The sequence below is a fragment of the Perognathus longimembris genome, chromosome 13, assembly GCF_023159225.1.
Source record: "Perognathus longimembris pacificus isolate PPM17 chromosome 13, ASM2315922v1, whole genome shotgun sequence".
NCBI classification, from domain to species: Eukaryota; Metazoa; Chordata; class Mammalia; order Rodentia; family Heteromyidae; genus Perognathus; species Perognathus longimembris.
In genome coordinates, this window is record NC_063173.1 from 10,536,225 (window position 1) to 10,552,058 (window position 15,834).

At 38.2% G+C, this 15,834-nt stretch overlaps 1 protein-coding gene and 1 pseudogene across 5 annotated transcripts in view; one reads left to right on the plus strand and one right to left on the minus strand.

The window, feature by feature from the left end:
• Positions 1 to 15,834, minus strand: part of Nox4 (NADPH oxidase 4) — a 146,682-nt gene that overhangs the window by 96,287 nt on the left and 34,561 nt on the right. For 3 of the 4 annotated variants that reach the window (XM_048360099.1, XM_048360097.1, XM_048360098.1), the window contains exons 3-6: positions 10,656 to 10,766; positions 8,747 to 8,831; positions 5,601 to 5,698; positions 2,576 to 2,603 (exon numbers count right to left, since the gene is read on the minus strand). In XM_048360099.1, coding sequence (XP_048216056.1) covers positions 2,576 to 2,603; positions 5,601 to 5,698; positions 8,747 to 8,831; positions 10,656 to 10,766 — 322 coding nt within the window. The remainder of the gene's footprint in view (positions 1 to 2,575; positions 2,604 to 5,600; positions 5,699 to 8,746; positions 8,832 to 10,655; positions 10,767 to 15,834) is intronic. The other variant, XM_048360100.1, reaches the window with a different exon arrangement.
• On the plus strand, positions 13,988 to 14,814 carry LOC125361566 (annotated as a pseudogene). The gene has a single exon (XR_007212957.1). The product of XR_007212957.1 is annotated as a 40S ribosomal protein S3a-like (transcript).

Consider the following 15,834-nt stretch of genomic DNA (forward strand, 5'->3'; position numbering starts at 1 on the left):
CTTGGAGCTCCTGACTCCTCCTGAGGAAGCCATGTGTCTGATCTTCAGTGGAGGTCACTACCTCAGCAGGTTACAGCTCTAGCTGGCCAATATAGTATTTCTGTCATGAGATTATGTGAGGCTGGGCCACCAAAACAACGACTCATGTGAGGGGACTCAAATCATCTATATCAGCAGAAGTCACAAAAATGATTTATCTTAGTCCCGTGTTCCATAAAAGCATCCACCCATACATCCCTACCCTGAAACTCATTTTTCCATAGAAAAGACAGTACATATTGGTAAAGCAATCTATACTACAGGAGAGTCACAATTTATCTGCAGAGATTGTAAGATTAGCAACTATTGAACAACTACAAAAAGGTTTTTCTCTTTCAGGTAAAAGGCAAGAAGTAGCAAGAAGGTATTATGAGCTGTTCAGATAATGAGATGTTCAGGAGATGAGATGGATACAATGTATGGTCATGTGCCTTCCAGGGACTTCTTCTTAAGACAAAATCAGGAAATTCACAATTTAAGTATCTTCTCTTACTCTAACACTACTCCTGGCACCCTCTGGAAACAATGTAAAATGATGGGGTATATGACAAGTGAAGGGATATCCTGCTTGCACAGAATTATTAATTATGTCAACTAATCTTAATGTAATATCCTAGTCATATTAAGAAAAATAGTATAGCTTTAGAAACCCTACTTCTTCAAGTACTTATAAATAGCTCAATGCATTGATTTAACTTTCTCTAGTAGAATACAAAGGTCGGGTTATGTCTCTTAAATTAATTCATAGCAGCGGGGTGCCAGTGGTTCATGTATGCACTCTTAGCTACTCAGGAGGCTGACATCTGAGGATCACACTGCAAATCCAGCCCAGAAAGGGTGAAGCTGTGGCTCAAGTGATAGAGCTCTCTCCTTAGGTCCTGAGTTCAAGCTCCAGGACCAGCACCAAAATTTTTTTTAAAAATTCATATCAATCAAATGTACACTTGTTCATACCCAGGCTTTTTAATTATTTTGCTTTTCTCCTCTTCCTTGTCATCCATTTTTAACCCATAAAAACATATTTCCGATGAGGAAAAATTTAAGCAAAACTAATTTGTGTTCCTTGAGAAAAAAAAAAACAACCTATTAAATACTTTATACATGGCAAATGCCACAAATCCCTTGGCAGAAAGAAAATGTAACCTAAACACATAACTGTAACATGCAGGGGGAAATGTTCATATAATTTTTGTTACTGTTCATCATTAATTTGGTTCCCAGGGAAAACATTATATTTGGCAGGGTAATGAGACCTAACCCCTTCCACAGTCCTGAGCCTACCTAGCAAGCCTCTCACAGCGGATTGACAGGTCATCAGCTCCCAGTCCTCCCTCTCCTTGAAATACGTGTTGCAAAACCTCACACTAGGATGTGAGGATGAAGAAAAGTAGTAAGAGTTGTCCACTCTCAAGGACATTTTTGAGATGTATAAATGAGCTTTTAAAAAAGTGAACAAGTTAAACAGATTTGTGGACAACGTGATTGAAAGGAAAAACAAATTGTGAGTGAAAAGGAGGCATACTGACTGCAATGACTATTTCTCCTCTTTCTTACAAGTCTTTTATTGTTGTTATTTTTTTTTTTAATGTGCCAGTATTAGGGCCTGAACTCAAAGCAAGGGCTCTCTCACTTATAATTTTTTTTTTTTTTTTTTTTTTTGGCCAGTCCTGGGGCTTGGACTCAGGGTCTGAGCACTGCCCCTGGCTTCTTTTTGCTCAAGGCTAGCACTCTGCCGCTTGAGCCACAGCGCCACTTCTGGCCATTTTCTGTATATTTGGTGCTGGGGAATTGAACCCAGGGCCTCATGTATATGAGGCATGCCCCTAGGCCATATCCCCAGCCCTCACTTATAATTTTTGCTCAAGGCTGGCCCTCTAACACTTAGTGGTTAATTGGCTCTAACAGTCTCACAGGATTTCCTGTCAGGGATGGCTTCAAATCATGATCCTCAGATCTCAGTCTTCCAAACCTCTAGGAATACAGGAATGAGCCACCAGGGTCTGGCTCTTCTGGGCTGTAAGAACACATGCAGTCTTACTGAAATAGTGAATTATTAGAGCTACATTAGTACCCACAGGGCTTGGTGGATAATTCAAAACCTGTAGAGCAGGTTTTCTTACTGCTTTACTCATTCAAACATTAACATATCACTCTGTGGTCACTGTAACCTTATGCCTGAATTCTTTGTTTTGTTTTGTTTTTTTTTTGGCCAGTCCTGGGCCTTGGACTCAGGGCCTGAGCACTGTCCCTGGCTTCTTCCCGCTCAAGGCTAGCACTCCGCCACTTGAGCCACAGCGCCGCTTCTGGCCGTTTTCTGTATATGTGGTGCTGGGGAATCGAACCTAGGGCCTCGTGTATCCGAGGCAGGCACTCTTGCCACTAGGCTATATCCCCAGCCCCTGAATTCTTAATATTGGTTCTGATATGCAAATTCACCTTTACATGCTAAATTGTATCTGACTGCCACACAACTTGTCAGTGCTTATTGTCAAAGCTATTCCCCCAAGACAAAGAAAGGTAATGAACAATGACTTACCAGTTGTGAAGAGAATTCTTCTAGGATCCTGGGGAAAAGGAAAAAATTTGATTGAAAAATAAAACATGGATGATATAAAATTCTATAGGTAGGTAGCAAGGTATTTGGTCTCTGTATTTGAGCATCTCAAGACTTATTGCAGTTTAAATGAGACTTACCTTTCAGAACACGTTTACAAATAAAAAGTCAACACAGGGGCTGGGAATATGGCCTAGTGGCAAGAGTGCCTGCCTCGTATACATGAGGCCCTGGGTTCGATTCCTCAGCACCACATATACAGGAAATGGCCAGAAGTGGCGCTGTGGCTCAAGTGGCAGAGTGCTAGCCTTGAGCAAAAAAAGAAGCCAGGGACAGTGCTCAGGCCCTGAGTTCACGGCCTAGGACTGGCCAAAAAAAAAAGAATGTCAACACAAAGAGAAAGGCAGAGCAGGAAAATCCTAGTGTTAATGTTAGTTGAGGACTAGTAGCAACTGACTTAAGCTGACTGTTCAACCATGTTGAGTGTATATGTTTTATATGTACATGTACTTCAACTACATTGAGCCCTATACTTGCTTGATCATAAATACATATTTATTAAAAGAGGAGAAAGAACAAAGGGAAACATTAGGAAAAGGGTAAAATAACAAAGGAAAAGAGGCATATAAATTAAAACATGGAGTGGCCACTTTCATCTACCAGATTCACAAAAAGAAAACAAACAAACATGGAAACAAGTCAGAAAGTAACTAGGCTGATACATTGCTGGTAGAAGTGTATATATTGGAAAAGCCTTTTGAAAACAATTTGTTTCCTATTAAAATTGTTTTGTACTACTGCTAAAACTTAAAATCTGCACTTTGAATTAAAGTTCTTGGCCTATGTATTTGTGTGACAGATATGAAAAAAGAAATGAGTTTACTGTGATGTGGTTAATGCCAATCCTGGAATCAACAAAACACCTGTACTTAAGGATGGTGCACAAAATAAAAGATGGTGCATTCGTTGAAAAGGATATGATTTGTGTGCAGGATGACACATAGGAGTTAGGGTGTATATTTATGGAAACAAACCACAGAGGAGTAAGTATCAGAGAATATCACACAAACAGAAAAAAGTATACAATATTTTGCTATGGCTAATCTTGAAGAAGTTCCAACTTTTTAACTCCATTTAATTTGTTTTAAAATACTTATATTCTCCATCCTTTAACACAAAATGGTTTAACAACTGGAACACTAAACAACTAAAAATGTAAGACAAAAGCTGATTATAATTAGCTAATGAAAAGCCATTCTAAAGAGAAGGAAATAAGGAAAGTAGATGCACAGGAGATTGCATAGCAGAAGTAAGAACAAAGTAATCCAGAATTAGGTGGCAGAGGGGCAGTGAGGAGAATGAGCGGCAGGGTCTGAAATCGTTTACATGGAGAGGAGAGCAGTCACTGGCAGGTTAAGGCACTGAGTCCACCCTGCAATCACCTGGTTAAAACTTTTTAAACTATCCACGCAGAGACTCATCCCAGACCACGTAAACTATAAGGGCACTGTTGGCACGCTCCACTGAATGGTTGGAATTAGACAGAAGCTAGTGTGTGTCAGAGGGTAGGTGTGAATGATAAGCATCTGAGCATGGCAGAATACAAATGGTAGATACTGAAAACTGCCATTATTAGCAGGAGTGACTGAAATAGTAATTACCTATATTTCCTATGGAAAGGGAATAGAACTCTACTTGGCAACTGCATTTCACAAAGCACTCAGTGCCAAGGAGTCCAAGCGTTTCTCCTATCCCTTCTTGTAGTGTTTTCAGGGTATCTGATTTTACTTCCAGGTCTGTGATCCATTTGGAGTTGATTTTGGTGCAGGGTGATGAATAGGGATCTAGTTGTAGTTTGTTACAGGTGTTGGCCCAGTTTTGCCAGCACCGTTTGTTGAAGAGGCTGTCTTTCTTCCATCCTATCTTTTTAACTCCTTTGTCAAAGATTAGATATCTGTAGGTCTGTGAGTTCATTTCTGGGTCTTCAGTTCTGTTCCATTGGTCCACAGGCCTGTTCTTGTGCCAATACCAAGCTGTTTTTATTACTATAGCTTTGTAATACAACTTGAAGTTTGGTATTCATATTCCTCTGGCACTGTTCTTTCTACTAAGGATTGTTTTTGCTATTCCAGGTCTTCCATTGTTCCAAATGAATTTCTGGATTGCTTCCATTATTTCATTGAAGAATGGTGTTGGAATATTGATAGGGATCACATTGAATTTGTAGATAGCTTTGGGCAATACTGTCATTTTTCACAATGTTAATTCTCCCCATCCAGGAAAGAATGATACTGCCCCATTCATTAGAAAAGAGAAGGACTTAGAAAAAATCATACTAAGTGAAGTGACCCAAACCCAAAAAAACATAAACCCTATGGTTTCCCTCATAGGGAATAATTAGTACACATCTAAGATAGACATAGCAGAAGAGCACAACAGCTCAATAGCTATGCTCAAATGAACACATAAGATAATGCTAAGCAAAATGAACTCCATGTTATGGAAATAAGAGGTATATCATAGATGTAGTTAATTTCAACACACCATGTGAAACTGTAACTTTTTTCTCTCCTAGTCCCTTTCTGTAGTTTTACTCCTGCTATTACTGTAACTGATCTTAGTAACTCGGATAATGTATAGACACGTACTGAAGCTAGGGAAGGGAAAGGGAATACCAAAAATGAGAGTCAAAGGATAAAAAGACAAACCGTAGAAAAAGTGATACCTACAAAACCAATTGGTGTAAACTAACCATACAACTCATGGGGGCGTGGGAGGGAGCTGGGGAAGGGGAAGAGGGGGAAAAATGAGGGAGAAGGTAACAAGTTGGATAAGTAATGTACTGGCCTTACATATGAAACTGTAACCCCGCTGTCCTTCACTTTGACAATAAAGAAAAAAGCACTCCAAAGGAGCAGCAAAGGATAAATCTGCTCTGAAAAAAAAATCACAGAACCTCATTAGTCCTCTAGTAGTGAGGGAAAATGGAGAGACAGAGACTACCCACCTCATGTCGGTATCTCGCTGCATTCAGTTCAACGAAATCTTCACTGTAGTTCACTGAGAAGTTGAGGGCATTTATTAGATGGGCAGCCACATGCACACCTAGAGAAGCATACCAGACACACAACAGGGAGGTTTAATACACACAATACCAAGGAGCCAGAGAGGGTCAATAAAGGTCAAAACTGTGACAACAACATAAGCAATGAAATATTAAACTAAAAGTGATTAAAATACAAACACATAAATCACCTGAATAGCAACTGTTTATCAGATTTTCAAAGACTATATTGAAATAGCAAGTCAAGGAGGAAAAAAGATAGGTAATTATACCTCCATCTCACTCACATACATTATATGTATCTAATAATATAGACATTTCTTTCTTTTTTTTTTCTTTTTTACTAAATGGCTCCTGGTGTTCCACATCTTTTATCTCTCCCTTATGTCCCAATGTCTGACATCCAGAGCGCCAGCACCACCAGATGCCGGTCAACTCGCAAAAAATGTAAACCATGCTGCTACTTTGGAAGACAGCTTTGTGGCCTTTTAGAAAACTGAATATCATCTTACCACAGAACCCATAAATTCCTCTATTTTATGTTAGCTAAAAACCTAAATCCATAAATAAACTCACACACCAATATGTACAGTGACTTTATCCATAATTGGCAAAATTTGGAAGCAAACAAGTTGATCTTCACTAGGTGAACGGATAAGTAAATCATGGTGCATCCAGACTGTGTAATATCATTCAGTGCTAAAACAGCATGAAGGGAAGGGAACATAAATATCTACTGTTAAGTGAGCGCAGTCAATCTGGAGAGGCGACATACATATGATTCCAACTGTGTGACATCCTGGACAAAGCAAAGCTGGGGAGCCAGAGGAGAAAGAGGAGCACATGGGCAAAGTATGGGGTCATCAGACACAACATTGGTGGATACGTACAGACGTTTGTTCAAAGCCTAAGCAGTGCACATCACCAAGGGTGATCCTATAGATAAACTATGGAGTCATAATAATATCATAACATAAGTCAGACACTTGTGGCTCACTCCTGTAATCCTACCTACTCAGGAGACTGTGATCTGAGAATCAGTTCAAAGCCAGCACAGGCAGCAGAGTCCATGAGCGTCTTATCTCTAATTAACCCTCAGAAAACCAAAAGTGGAGCTGTGGCTTAAGGGGTACAGAGCTAACCTTGTGCAAAAAAGAAGATCAGGGAGAGGACCCAGGCATTGAATTCAAGCCCCAAGACCAGTATATATGTGTGTGTGTGTGTGTGTGTGTGTGTGTGTGTGTGTGTGTGTGTGTGTATGTATGTATATGTATATACATATGTATACATATATGTAACATATATGTATATATGTAACAACATAATTTCACTAGTGAAAACAAATTTGTATGTGGAGGAGAAGGAGGAAACAAGTGCATATAATATAGAGAAAATCTCTTTTCAAATGTACAGTAGATCTATATCCACTCTAAAAAATATTTTCAATTATTTTATAAAAGAAAGTAAAAGCAAACAGAAAGTTGGGAGTAGATTAACTAATCAACAAATATACTGTTTCAAGTAAAAGATGTGATATGATTCAATTATAGCACAGCCAAAACAAAAAAAATTAAAGAAATAAAAAAATTATATTTACACAAAAGCTTTGTGTCTTACGATTTTTATCAATACTGAAATCTGAAAGAAATCTTACCATGTGAAATTGAAGGTCTATATTTTGACTACACACTGTATGGTTAAATATGGTGGTATATACCTATAATCTAGCAACTAGAGAGTGATGAGAAAGAGCACTTCTGCTCAGAGTCACCCAAGAAAAGCTAGCAAGACTCTAATTCAAAAGCAAAATCCTGTACAAACAAAAGAACCCAAGAGAGTGGTTCAAAAATTTTAATGTGAATTATTTTCAACAAAAAAAGCTACATAAAATGGTATATATCCACTTTTATTAAAATCTCAGGTGAAAAGAATTGGGGGCTTTTAGTTTACGGCAGCTGGGAGATAAGTTCCTAGTTCCTTGCATGGATTGTCTTATAACAATAAGAAAGGCGAGGTAATGGAGAGAATTGAGACATAGTGAGACCACTAGTAAATGGTGGAATGCAAACCCTGTGGCAGACAAGCCTGTGTATGACAGTATTCTTCAGCACTTCAGCCTCTTGCTTGTCCAAATGAACCAGAATATTTGGACATAATTACAAGTTAGAACTAGTCAAGTAATACAGATAGCAAAGCTTTCAGGTTCTCCTCTATTTCAGACCCTTTCTCTTCCCTAGCTCTAATGTGTCCATAATCCTATTACAGCTTTGCTCTCATCCCACACTGCACTGAAGTACACCCGAGCCTTTCTCCACGGCTCTCTCTTGATGTGGTCGGTACTACTGTTGGAAAGGTGTTGAAGACACCATTTCAACAATTTTTAGTATTTTATAAAAGCTTAGATTTAATCATTTCTTAAGAGCTGTATCAAAACATTCCTGAGTAGATATGGTCATACGTAACTGTCCCGTCGAAATGACATCAGTATCAGAGCTGGGTGCTAGCAGCTCATTCCTGTATCCCTAGCTACTCAGAGGCTGGGATGTAAGGCAAAGCCAGCCCTGCCAGACAAACCCTCCAAATGCTTAAGCTCCAGTTAACAAACTTAGCAAAAACAGAAGTGGAAGTGTGGCTCAAGTGACAGAGCATTCAACCTTGAACACAAAAGCTCAGTTAAGACCAAGAGCAGGAAAAGAAGAAAATGAAGTGTTTTATCACATATCGTTTTGGGTGAAATCACATTTTGTAAATGAAAATTGGAAGGAACTAAGTTCATCCTATGTGGTTATTTGTAAAGCTTGAAAATCTGTGGTCTATTTACTTTTAAGTATTTTTAAGTATTTGCTTAAAAGTATAATAATCTATGTTCAGGAAATAGTTCCTATCAGCTAAGAGGCCAACTTCTGAACAAGATCATTTCACAAGTCATATGACACTCCTATTCAGACTCATGAGAGACTAAAGTAACCCAAGTAGTAAGAAAAATTCAATTTCAACATAGCTGATACATAAGAAATAATCAAAGTATTCAGTTACAATTAGGAAGGTATGTAATTTAGCAGACTATTTGTGATCTTCGGCTTTCTCACCTGAGAAAATACAGATGGTGACCCCACAGGTGATGTGAAAAGTCCTGCTTTTGTCCAGAATTCTTCTGGTCATTCTGCTTGGGATCTAAATAAAAATGGTTCAGTGTGGTAAAACAATGCAACCAGGAAGGTATTTGTACTAAGTTTTAAGTAGTTTGGTTTAGAATATCAGGATCTGGAAATAGAGCAAAGACTTATGAGTCAAAATTTAGTGGGATGAGTTCACTCGTGGAAGCCTAGCTACTCAGGAAGCTGAGGATCGAGGTGTGAAGCCAGGGTGGGAGGAAAACCCATGAGACTCTGCTTTCCAACTAACCACCAAGTGCCAGAAGTGGAGCCATGGTTCAAGTGCAAAAAAAGCTCAGGAAGAGCACCCAGGCTCCCAGTTCAAGCCTCAGGACACACACACACACACACACACACACACACACACACACACACATGCACACACCTCCACATGCACACATACACACAATTATGAAAATGAATTATGGAATATCTGGTCAACAGAAGACTCAAAACATTCAAAGGAATATAAAAAGGTGATAGATTGATTTGATAGCGGGCACTGTGGTTGTCTCCTGTTCAAAAGTAATGCACTGTATGTTACTGTCTCTGCAGGCATTTATCCCAAACTGTCATCAGTAGTTGTTCTGGAAGAGTAAGATTAAGGGAAATTTTTTCTGGTAATTTTGCATATTTCTAGAAGTTTTGAACTTCACTGTATATACGACTTCCTTTTGAAGTAAAAAAATCACTTATTTTTAAATGGTGCAATCTCATCTATGGTTTTAAAGGCCTGCTTGATGTTGTAGAAATGTAAATGTCAAGCATCTTTGAATATCTGTACTTCATACTGGGCGACAATTCCTTAAGACTTATTAAATACTGAGAGACCACAATGAGAACTTTTTACTTCCTGCCACTTATCTCCTTTTGCTTCATGCCAAGCCAATGGCCAGCCCCAGGGATCAAAACTTAGCATTTAACAATGGTAGGCTACCTAGGGGAAGTTATTTCCACAAATTACTGCATTAAAATACTTTCCAAATATAAGTACATACAGCAGTTGAGAATTTTGGCTACAGTAAATCTTTATATATGAACTTCATGAAACTTCAAACTTAGTAAGTTCATGCTAACAACTCAATTTTTTTTTAAAAATCATTATTAATTCATTATCATCTTACTACTTCAGTGAAGAATAAACGGATATACACACATATGTTTGTTTGCATGCTCACAGGTATACACAAAATAATCAAAGATGAAAATCAACTTCATTTGCGTTTTAGTAAAATGACTGCTAAAGTACTTTGTCATCTCCTCCTTTATTTCACAATTCTAAATATATATTACACAGGACAATCGATACTTTATCAAGTTACCTTTTTCAAGCCTATTCTGCAGCTATAAATGAGTATATATATTAAGTAGAGATGAGTTGCCAATGCTAGCAGTCTTTCTATTCAGTGCTCAAAGGCCACAAGTCTAGCTTGCTTATCTGAACTCAGGTGAGTGACAATGTAGGATGCCAGCAAGCATGGTATACTGGAAAGAGCTCAGAATTTGGGCTGGCTTTAGGTATGCCATTCAGTAGTTTTATGATGTCAGTCTAGTCACTTAACATTCTCTATGCCTCATACTTCTTGTGAACAAAATAGATTACTAATACCTGATTACAGAATCATTGTAAGGTGTTACAGTCATGTCTGCAAAAGGCTGAGCACAGTTCCTGAACACACTGTGAGTAACATTTTCTTCTCTCTTCTGCCCTTGCCTGGGTGAAATCTCACCTATTACCTTAGCATGGCTCTTTCCATCACGGGTAAGATAGCTCTCTAGATGAAATCAGACCATGAAAAGTTGACTGTTGCACTTGATTGCTACGCTGAAAGTTGTGACTTACCTTATGCGACCCTCGCAGAAAAGCCAGGAGTGTCCGGCACATGGGTAGAAGAATAAGACTGCAGTTGAAGTTGAGAACAGATGCAGAGGCTCTGCTTAAACACAATCCTAGCTGAACAAACAAGGCAAGGATCAAGATATAGTCAAGAACAAATCAAAGCAGCCCTGTCCCGTCTGCTCTAGGTCTCTCTCTGTTCCTCCTTAAACATCATGGCAACCAGTAACTCCCTCAAGAGTCCAGAAACCAAAAGTCCTCTTAGAAAAACTAGTTTCTTCCGCTCGGAACGGCCATAAAACTCAGCTCATGTCTCATTTCTGCTGCTGTTAAAAGCACTTGAGCACATCCTTCCAGCCGAGGGTCAGTATCTTGCTCTTACCCATTAGATAACTCTGGGCTTTGCAAGCACTGGTCTGAAAACTGTTTTCTGACCGTCCACAATCAGGACATATTGGAATCTTTATTCACTAGTAAGTCTGCATGAGTTTTAAATTACACTTTTCTCATTTGCATTCTCTCTCTCAAGTTCTCTCCATCTCCTCACAAACCCACTCCTGTGCTAGAACTCACTTCCAAGCACTTCACCTCAGTGACTCCACTCATCTGGATTTCATCTACAGCTCTTCTTTCTCAAGATCCACTCTGACCTGAAAATAGGAGACATCCTACTGCTATAAATGCTCTCATTATTTTTGTACTTTCCTTCTTTGGAAGGTTTTTTAACACTCTTTACAATGGTCCTATTGCATGTTTTCATTTATTGTTATTTAAAAATAAGTGCTGCACATATTGATAGGATACAATTTGATGTTTTTATACAGACAGACGATTGGGAATGACCAAGATATGGTAATCTAGATAAGTGTCATCTCAAGTATGCACCACTTATTTGTAATAAGAACATTAAAAAAATCATTCTTTTCATTCTTTTGAAGCACATAATGCATTCTTATAAACTATCATCACCATGCTGTTTAATAGCTTATCAGAACCTATTTCTACTGCCTGCCTGCAACAGTGAACTCTTGAAGCAACACCTCCATGTTCCTGACCCACCAACCTGCGACCTCTGTGTCATCATTCCACGGGCCAATCTGCAAAGTCCACTTCTCCAGATTCTAAATACTATATCATTATGTTTCTCCTTGTTTGTCTTGCATAATGACCTCTAAATGGATCCATGATGACGCAAATCACCAAATTTTAAACAAGACAGTCCCAAAGAAAAGTGATTCATGGGTTGAAGATTGTTTGGAGAGCAGGACACACCAGACTTTCATCTGTTTGTCTATAGTTCCATTTTCATTTGTCAAAGTTAATTTAAAACACAATCTTTATATTAAAATAAGCGAAGAGAATTATGAAATGGAACCCTAAAACACACACAGCCATTCAGTTTGTCCATATTATACTTACTAACATATTAACCCTCTCCTGCAATTTCAGGAAGTAGTTAATATTATAACTCCTCTTACAAACTGATAATATTATATCCTGGAGGAATTACAAACGGACTCAACATAAAAGAATTATGAACTTCAAGTGGATCAGAGATTTTTATTTTCTGAATAAAATTCTAATAGCTCAGCAAATAAGGGGCACTGCATCTAATTTAAGGTTTCTGTATATCAAGAAAGCTAATCAAAAAAAATCACCATAGTTCAAAAATGATTTAAGAGCTCCCTACATTTTATTTTCATTACTAATGTATCAATTATAGTGACTTTAAAAAAACTGGTTACTGTATCAATTATAGTGATGCTTATTACCTTAATAGAGAAAAAAAATGAGTCAAATGTCTTAATGAGTCACAGAAAAGATTTTCAAGACACACATCGGGGCTCCTATAATCCTAGCTACACAGGAGGCTGGATCTGTGGCTCTCAGTACAGAGCCAGCTCATCCTGAGAAACCCAAGACTTATATTTTCAGTTAACCAGCCAAAAGCCAGAACTAGAGATGCGGCTCAGGTGGTAGAGCGCTAGCATTAATAAAAAGCCAAGTTGACCTGGAGCACAAGGTCCTGAGTTCAAGCCCCCAGTACCAGCACAGAAAAGAAAACACTTTCAAAATCCTGCAGGTAAAAACTATTTAATTAAATCCGTTAATACCTGAGTTGTGTAAGAATCTGAGAAGGTGAACATATTGCCCAATATCAAGCAAACAGCAAGAAATAGATTCTGTATCCTGGACTGATGCTTTCATCTCAGGCTAAAACCACAAAAGAACTTTAGCAATGAAGGATACAGGAAGAAAAACAATAAATTAAAAGAAGTAGAGAAAATCTGCTCCCAGAACTCCCAAGGGTCACGAGCATGGTGACTTAGTTGCCCTTAGAGTGTAATAATCAAGCCAAGGTGTGGAGTTTCATCTCCCATCATGCCAGATTGCTTCACTTCATTCCTTGGTTAGGAGCTACCGCTGTATCCCTAGCCAGAATATTTACTTTTCAGTTGTACGTTCATAAACATATCTGTATCTGAATAGGCTTTGAGATTCTCAGAGCTTCTCTGCATTGCCTTGCTTCCCACAAGGCCAATCCCAAGACAGGAAGATCTCCTAAAGATGCGCCATCTCCCTTTGTGTCTGCCTCGCAGCAACACAATCTGACACAGTGGAATCGGCTCATTCTTTTCTGGTCTTTTGTAAAACCCAGCTTCTCAAAGGCCAGCTCACAGTATCATGGAAAAGCATTATGGGAACTCAGAGTTCCCGTTGCTATATTTAAGTATGTGGATAAAAGGAAACGAAAACTACTTTTTGTAAAACTGTGAATCAAGAAAATTCCTAGTTCTATTATTACACCCAGAATTTGTATGCAAATATATCAGTCAAAATAGTCAACTGATAAATCTTAGAGTGAGTAAGTGAATGAATTAAAAATATCTGAATAAATAAATTCAGATAAACACATTTGATGTATATAAACACACAAATGCTTATATTAGATTTTTTTAATATCAAGATTTAGTCTATGCTGGGTATGAATGGCTTCAGGCATGTAATCCTCCTGTAATCTCAGGAGGCTGAGATCTGAGGATCACAGTTCAAAGCCAGCCCAGACAGGAAAGGTCCAGAGACTTTAATTAACCACCATAAAGGTGGAAGTGGAGCTGTAACTCAAGTGGTAGAGCAAAAAAAACCTCTAAGATAGTGCCCAGTTCCTGAGTTCAAGACCTAGAGATAAAATTAAATTAAATAAAATGGCTTAGTCCAAAACAAAATATTTAAATCCAATATTAAGGTTGAGAGACTAGAGAAAGGGAAATGAGGGAGTCTTCGTAGAGAATATTTAAGAAGTAATAGGCATTGCTTTCGGCTCTCTGACCAGCACCATGGCGGTCAGCAAGAACAAGCACCTTACAAAAGGCGATAAAAAGGGAGCCAAGAAGAAAGTGGCTGATCCATTTTCTAAGAAAGATTGGTATGGAAGCACCAGCCATGTTCAACATAAGGAATATTGGGAAAACATTAGTCACGAGGAACCAAAATCGCATCTGATGGCCTCAAGGGTCGGGTGTTTGAAGTGAGCCTCGCCGATCTGCAGAATGATGAAGTCGCATTCAGAAAGTTCAAGCTCATTACTGAGGATGTTCAGGGCAAGAGCTGCCTGACCAACTTCCATGGCATGAATCTCACTCGAGACAAAACGTGCTCCATGGTCAAAAAGTGGCAGACCATGATTGAAGCTCATGTTGGTGTCAAGACTACAGAGGGTTATTTGCTTCGTCTGTTCTGTGTTGGTTTTACTAAAAAACACAACAATCAAATCTGCAAGACCTCCTATGCCCAGCATCAGCAGGTGCGTCAGATCCGGAAGATGATGAAGATCATGACCCGAGAGGTGCAGACAAGTGACTTGAAAGAAGTAGTTAATAAACTGATTCCAGACAGCATTGGCAAAGACATAGAAAATGCTTGCCAGTCTATTTATCCATTGCATGATTTCTTCATTAGAAAAGTAAAAATGCTGAAGAAGCCCAAGTTTGAATTGGGAAAACTCATGGAGCCTCATGGTGAAGGTGGTAGTTCTGGAAAAGCTACTAGGGACGAGACTGGTGCTAAAGTTGAGTGAGCTGATGGATACGAACCACCAGTCCAAGAATCTGTTTAAAATTCAGAATTTTAATAGTGACAAATAAAAGGCCTATTTGCGGGGGGGGGGGGGGAGGGAAGAAGTCATAGGCATTAAAACCATTATTGGCCAAAATTCAAATACTATTACCTCTTTCATGCCTTGGGAACATAATTTCTATTTTCTCATCTGTGATTTAATCATTTGTGAAGATAAAATAATAACATCTTCACAAAAATTGGCTCGGAAAACTAATTCAAAATGTCCACAGGAGAATTTCTACTCATTAAATGCTATATTTATTCAACTTCCATTTTATACTGAATTTTTAAATAAAGATAAATAAAAAGGAGAGAGGGATGGTTTTTTTAATTTTGGATTTCCAAAGAAAAAAATCTTTTAGCAATTCACTGTATTGTTTTATATCCCTTAATCCTTTGCTTGCCTACATTCTTTCTCAACAAAGGAAGGAAGGAAGGAAACAAATGAAAGAGAATAAAGAGAAATATGAAAGGACATACTGAGATGGTAACACTGTTCAAATAGAAATGTATTCAATACCTGACTTACAATACTTATATCTGACTACAATAAAAATTTTGAAAAAGAAAGGACATCATATCCTCATCTATTCTCTTTTTTGAAAATTTTAGTTTGTTAATTTTATTTATTTTTCTTGTAAATGTGATATACAGAGGGGTCCCAGTTCCATAGTTCACATAATGAGTACATTTCTTTTTGAACAGTGTTAACTCTTCAATCATTTTCTTCACTTCTCATCTATTCTCTACATGCTATTTCTGTCCCCTACTGAAGAGATGGGTTTTCTATCCACTCATGATCCTTTAATTAGATTGAGTCATTATCACATTAATATAGTAATAGTGTGATTACTTTGAAACATCAAAGAAATGAGTATAATAGTCAAAAAACTCCAACACACAAGGGTCCCTTTTAATCCTTGGAATTTAACAATGTTTGTTTTATTTATCAAAAGGAGCTTCATGAATGGAATTAAGGTTGTGAACAAAGATTATCCTAATACCAGGTGAGTTCAATCCAATCACATGGACATTTTAAAACAACTTCACTGTCTCTGGAAGGGAT